The following is a 6,724-nucleotide window of genomic DNA, read 5'->3' on the forward strand; positions in this document are numbered from 1 at the left end:
CAACGCGAAAGCGACGAGGACGACGTGTTGGCGACCTACAAAAAGCCGTCAGCCCAAGAACCTAGAAAGTGCACTGGGAAAAATGTAACTACAGAGTTTCTAAAACTTTACAAATAGTGAGTTTTTGGTAAGTGCTTGTTGCATTGAGGAATTTGCGTGGACTTCTCACTTTCTCTCAGTGTAATCCGCTGCGCACTTGGCGAGCGTTTTCCGCCCTTTTTCCATTTTCCGTTGGCATCATGTTAATGTGACGAGCACAGCTGCTGGTGCTTTGGTAGTCGCTGGGGGCGATGCCGGTGGAGCCCGGGCCGACATTTTTGCAAATTACACACTTTTGAATATAAAGTACTCGCATAACGCACCCGAGACAGCCAGTCTGTGGCCACTTTTAATGGGCCACGCCGGAGTTTCGCCTGGAAACTTATTCGCAACAACGGAATGCGAGCTGGGTGGCGCAGTCTAGACATCGCCTGGAAAATGGCTTTGGGTCAACTGAAAAGCTCGCAAATTGCGAGGCCCACTGCCACTGGCCCTGAATTGCAATTAAGCCTGATATATGGGGCAAAACTGGTTCTGCTTTCGTTTCGCTTGCTTTGTTTCGTGTCATTCTGGGCAACATGGATTTATGAATTCAAAATGCCATTGGCCATCGGGGCGGGCCTCTAGTGCCATTTGTAAATCAAATTCTGACTTTGCGAAACATCAAAATGCTTCGAGAGCCCCCCTCAAAAAACGAAAATTATTGCCAAAGTGGTTGCATGACATTTGACTTGTCGCATAGCTCGTTGCCAAATTTAAGCCTCTTACTGCGGAAAATAGAAGAAAAGGCTGGAAAACATAGGTAGCTGTTTTTACCAGAGGTTCTTACCTATATCTTTCATTAAAATGGAAAATGTAACCAAATGGCAAGCTACTGATAATGTGGTAATTAAAAAACAAGTTTAATTAAAATTGTAATTCAATGTCTTTTATATGGACATATAACCATTTTATCTAGCATATTTCGAATGGATGCAAGCCTCAGACAAATTTCTTGTAAAATGAATAAAAACCAATCTTGAGGATTCAGTTAAGCCTCGAGAAATCCCTTCACATTTCACTTACAATTTCCTTGCTGGATGTTCCACATTTCCACTTACCCATAATTGTCCATGAATGGCAAATCACTCTCGAATGCAATCAAATTAAGGAGCCAAGTGCAGCTTAATCCCTTCACAAACACATTGAAATGTAGCCAGCAGCTGTTGGGCCGCAGCCATTGTTCCCACTTCCCGGGAAAAAGGATAAAAGTGCCGAGATTGGTAGGTGGAAGCAGAAATGGGTGAAGAATTAAAAGAAAGCGAACCATTTAATGATAATTACAGCGACCATTAGCAATTGTCTGGCGGCAATAATAACAAAGTGAACATAAAAACCAGACTGCGAAATGAGGGGCGGTCTCTGATGTGCATGCCTTGCGGAGGGGGCGTGGCGAATCGAGGCGTTGGAAAATCTGGGGGCTAGAGCGTGACGCGCTTTTCAATTACCACGAAGCCGGGCTCAATCTAATGAATTGTTAAATTATGTAATGAAGCGTGTACTTTAGATAAATGAAAACTAATTAAATTAACTCCTGCAAGCAGCGAATGGCAAAGAGCAAAGTAAACTTTTGGCCAGACTTCGAAAAGTCGGAATGCAACTGAGTGAATTTAATTTGTGTTGTTTGCCAACATTTTAGTTTCGAAATTGGAAAACTAATTGTTTGCCGCACTCACACAGCCATTTGCATTTCCCTGCGCAAACACCGAAATCCAGATTCGTCTAGTGTTTTCATCCAGCAATTAGGCACGTTCCACGACATAAGCTCTTATGGTTAATTGCCTTACACCTAGAACACATCTCTTATGGCCACCTTTCCCCCCGATTTTAGCCCTACCACCTGTTTTGGCGCGTTCTGCATTTAATGAGTTATTCGATTCGATTTCGAATGGGTCACGTAAAACATTAAAATGAACGAATGACACTGGAGGGAGGTCTCCCCATCCAAATTCCCGGCAAAGTGGGGGTTAGAGCATCGTTTGCACATGACAACCAGATGGTGATAAATTCAGTGTTTGGCACCAATTATATGGGATACCATAACTGGCCAAGTTTCGGGGCGTGGCTAACGGGAAATTTATTTTAAGGAGCTACATATAATGAATTGCCAACATGACAAAGAATCCATTCAGTTAATTCATTTCAAAAGGGTCATTTAAAAAGCGAATGAATGATTACCTTAATCCGTATTATTGTTATCACCAATGGGGAAGATCCATTAAAGCAGCATTTTAAAACTTTAATTGGTCGGACTAGCATAATGGATTTTTTTTATTGTAGTACTACTTACCCAATCGCAATCGGATTTCACTAAGTATAAATAAAGCTTCACTAATAAAAAGCTGAAACAAGTGCGAACAATTTATGCAAATGGGCCACTCCAGGACATTGTCCTTCCATCTTTGCAGGGGACTGCTCTCGTCCATTTCGCCACCTTTTAAGAACCATTTCCACTTGTTATTGTTGGCCCTAGTTGTTGTTAACTTTTGAGCCCTTTTGTCACCTTTGCGCTTGATTAAATTCGACACTTCAAATAACACTTTGCCAAATGTTGTTCTTGAGTGTGTGTTGTCCTTTTGCACATTTGACTGATTTTGAAGTGTGTGCTTAACAATTTTTGGACAACTTTTTTAAATTCCTTAAGCACGTCGACTGACGAAACTTTGCGCTGGCGAAAAGTAATTTTGATTTTATTAGCTGTGTAGCACCTGACGGCATTCCTTCTGCTTTCCCGCCCGCTTTGTCACTTCTTGGCTTTCAGCTCTCAGCTCTCAGAATTCAGCTTTCAATTCAATTTAAGTCAATTGCGTGTTTGGCGCAAAGTTTTTCCACACACATACACCGGCACAATGGGAAACCCGAATCACCCCGAAGCCCTGAAAATTCGGCGACAACTTGACAAAGTCAACAGCTTGATGGGCAAAAAGTGCCAAGTAAAAAGGAAAACACGACAAACAATTTGTTGTTATCGACATTTGCCGTTGTCGATATTTTCCTGTCGAACCGAACCGCTGGGGAAAAAAGCGCAAGACAAAGGCGGAAAAACTTTCCGGCTTTCCAAATGCCAAGAGCTCGGTCAAACGGCAAAAAAAAAGAAGGACAGAATTAATTTAATCTCAGGCTGGAGGAGATTGTAAAAGAAATAGTCGATCATTTGTTTGGCAACCTAAAACCTTTGGAAAATATTCGCTCATGAAGCTAAAAGATATCTTCAATAATTTTGTTTATTCTACAAGTTACATGTAATTTTTCCAAACGCATTTTTAGTCCGTGGTTGCACTGAATATCCCCTTCAGTTAGCTTGGAAGTAAATTACTAGTTTCTGTGAATAATATTTTATTGCCAAGCTAAGAAAACGGGATATTCACAGCATCTTAAACGATATCACTCTTCTCCATTTGCTCCCCTATGGCCGAATTTGTATGTTTGACTGGACTACCGCTAATAATATCTATATCAGCATCGACTAAATATCCTACGACTTTAAATTCGGCTCTTAGGCTCTGCTCCCAGCGACTTATTACGTTCGCAGCGCAGACGCCCATGGAACTGCAGGCAATGTTCAGGACCTTGTTGGCATTGCAACCGGCCAATAGGGAGTACGGACCGTGACTGCTGAACTTTTCTCGGCCCGGACTCAGATCGTATATGAGGCCATTCAGAGCGGTGTAAATGGGTAGACTGGGACTCGAGCCATCGAAGGCAGTTAGCTCCTCCAGAGTGAGCAGAACGATATCGTGTCCTTTGGTGTCCTTTGGCTGACTCTCTTTCCTGGGGTACATGTCCAAGTACTGCGTCGACTCATCGGATTTCTCAGAGTCCCTCTTGAATTTGCCATAAAATTGCGACAACTTTGTGGTGACAAAGTAGCCAACCAAAAAGGAGACTAACGCCTGGCCAAGAGGACTTTTTAGCACTTTGGAGGCTGTCATCAAATTGGGACCCAGCTCTAGAGGATGAAGTGAGTGCGTTACGTAATTATCTACTACTTAATAACATTACTTACTTGCAGGAAACATTTGTCCAAGTATCGGCATTTTTACGACTTTTCCATAAACTATATAATTGACTCTGTTTAAGTTGTTTTCGTGCTCAGCATTTCATGAATTTTGAAAGTTCAGTCGAAATATATTCGAGTGCAAAATCAGCGGCAATTTGATCATACTCAATTAAGCCGAGTTAACAACAATTTACCGCAGTGCGGAGCGAATAAAAATGTTAAGCCACCTGCTGCCGAGCTCATTTACATCAGTCATATAAATTACATGCACTTAAAGAAATTCAGTACTATTCATTTCTAGCAAGACAAAGTTATTAAGTTATTATTTATATATTTCTTCAACATCTATTTATACGTGCATCAACCCTTTTGGTTGCTTACTCATTAAAATATTGATTTTCTTCGAGTGTAACGTACATAGCTACAGCGTGTGTCTACGCCATTTGCTATTACCATTAATGCCAAATGCTATCGTAAAAAAATGTCGCATGAAAACATTGCCAGTCTGCTGTCAGTTGCTGTTTTTATCAAATTGGCTGTACTTGGACTTTAATATGACTTAATAAGCTCATTACAATTTTTTGCGCCACGATGTGTGCGTATGAGCATGTGAGTGTGTGTGTCTCGCCAACAAAGTGTAATTTTGCGCCAGGCGAGTGCTCTGGGAGAAATACATACGGACGCTTATGTAAATACAAGTACAACTGCAGGGCGACTGCCAGGACGAAGGAGTCCTGCGCTGATTTGGGTCGGATTTAAACGATACCCTCGGATTGTTCAATTGCTCGGAAAGCTGAAATTGGTTTGTTGTGGCTCTTACGGTAATTGAGCTCCCACAATAGTAGTTTATATAAAATATGGCATTATTGCTTTATAAATTACGCTGTGCACTGAAATGTTGGCAATATTTTAAGTATTTATTTATTATGCTTATAGTGACATTTCCAAGTGTTGTCATGTGGTCAGCTTGAATGACTTACTATATGTGGCACCATCATGCCCTGGCAATACCCTGGCGATTCTCGTAACAGGATTCAGGAGAAACTGGCAAGCGTAGCGCCGTTTCGTTTCCGCCTTATGCTCGCATTAAAATTTGCATAACGTTGATTTTGTTGCGAGCACATTACGCATACGCCGCGTGTGACGTTGGTTCAAATTGCTTTGGGCACTCGGTTTGCGGCTGGTTGCTTCCTTTGCCTGTTGTCGTGTTTTTGTTATTTTTCCTTCATTCCAGCTCTTTTTCGCTTATTTTAATTTAATAAATTAAAACATATTTCGCATGCTGTTCAAATGTAATTACATATCCCTTGGACCGCACTCGCTACCGCTCAGCCTTGCCTTCTTTTAATTAAAAATAAAAATCATACAAATAAAAAAGAGCAGCAGTCTCTTTAAAGTTCGTATGGCTGCCACTGCCGTTCTGCGGGTTATTAATAAACTTTTCAATTGCCCACCAACCGCGAGGGCAGCTGTGTCGTATTAACTTTGTCTGCCAGCCGCGCCCCTTTTCCTCCCGCCCCCTTTCCACTGTCTCTTGTTTGGCTTATTAGTCCCGCTCCGCTGAAATTTGCTTTGGCAAATGTCGGAAATCCGAATGCCAGAAAAAAAAAAGGAATCACAAAATTTCAACCACAAAGTGCCAAAGCTCATAAGCCCACGAACAGGATAAAAAGGCTCCGGCAGAAGGAGCAGTACAAAGTATGCGGATGCTGCTTATTATTCGAGTTAATTAAAGCAAATTTCAAAAGGATTAGAATGCCAGCAGATTTGCTTAGTTTACTTTGCTGCAGGCCTGCGAAGGTTCTGGGATTTTCTGCTAATGGGATAGACTTTGAAAAAGAGGGAAACGATAAAGGGTTCAGACATAAACAACTTAAATAGGGGTTTCCTTGAATCATTTACAATTGTTCATTTGGCTCCGGTCGTATTGAAACATTCAATTATTACCAAACTTCTTTAAAATGTACGACTCTCAACACATTTATTCAAAGCCAAAACGAGTACAAATATTTCCATAAAATATTATCAAACATTACCAGAGAGTCCCACTCCATATTGCAAAGTCCCAACCAATCCCCTTGGCGTCCAATGATTTATTCATTGAACTGAGAGGCAAGGCAAAGCCATAAAAATCACCCACATAGTTTTTGGCCCGATGCCGCCCTCACACTCGGCACTTTGGTTATACGCCTGATGCTGAAATATTTTGCTGCACTAACCATAAATAAAAAGTGCAGAACAAGTACAGAAAAAGCATAGAAAAAGTACAGAAAAATAGGGGAATAACGAGAATAAAAATCAACAAAACTGGGCCCAAACAATGGGGGCACACAAAAACAAATTGAGCAAGAATAACAACGAATGAAAAAATATTCCCATGCGACAATTGCAAAAGTGTCAAGGTGCAGGAGGCGCCAGCCACAAAAAAAAAAGCAGAAAAATAGTAAAATATAGATAAAAAGGGCTGGGAAAACTAGGGCAATAAAACGAGGTGCCAATCTTTCATAACCTCCCAACCATGGCCCACACAAAAATCGAAAGTTTTCCCACTTTGTGTGCTAAATTTACAGAATGGTAGAACACTTTTTATGCCTGGCATATTTTTAATGCTTTTCGTGTGGCTGTGTGTTCGGTGGCTGATAGCGA

General features: G+C 41.2%; 1 protein-coding gene and 1 non-coding gene across 2 annotated transcripts; both read right to left on the reverse strand.

Moving 5' to 3' along the window:
- Positions 1-3,287: 3,287 nt before the first annotated feature.
- Positions 3,288-4,226, reverse strand: c-cup (calcutta cup). Its single transcript, NM_134779.3, has 2 exons — positions 4,085-4,226; positions 3,288-4,027 (listed from the first exon to the last, which is right to left on the reverse strand). The coding sequence occupies exons 1-2, from the start codon at positions 4,113-4,115 to the stop codon at positions 3,453-3,455; spliced, it is 606 nt and encodes a 201-aa protein (NP_608623.2). The 5' UTR covers positions 4,116-4,226; the 3' UTR covers positions 3,288-3,452.
- Positions 3,346-3,460, reverse strand: mir-2280 (mir-2280 stem loop). Its single transcript, NR_047872.1, has one exon. It is a non-coding gene; the product is annotated as a mir-2280 precursor RNA (primary transcript).
- Positions 4,227-6,724: the final 2,498 nt, after the last annotated feature.

This window comes from Drosophila melanogaster, chromosome 2L (assembly GCF_000001215.4).
Source record: "Drosophila melanogaster chromosome 2L".
Lineage (NCBI taxonomy): Eukaryota > Metazoa > Arthropoda > Insecta > Diptera > Drosophilidae > Drosophila > Drosophila melanogaster.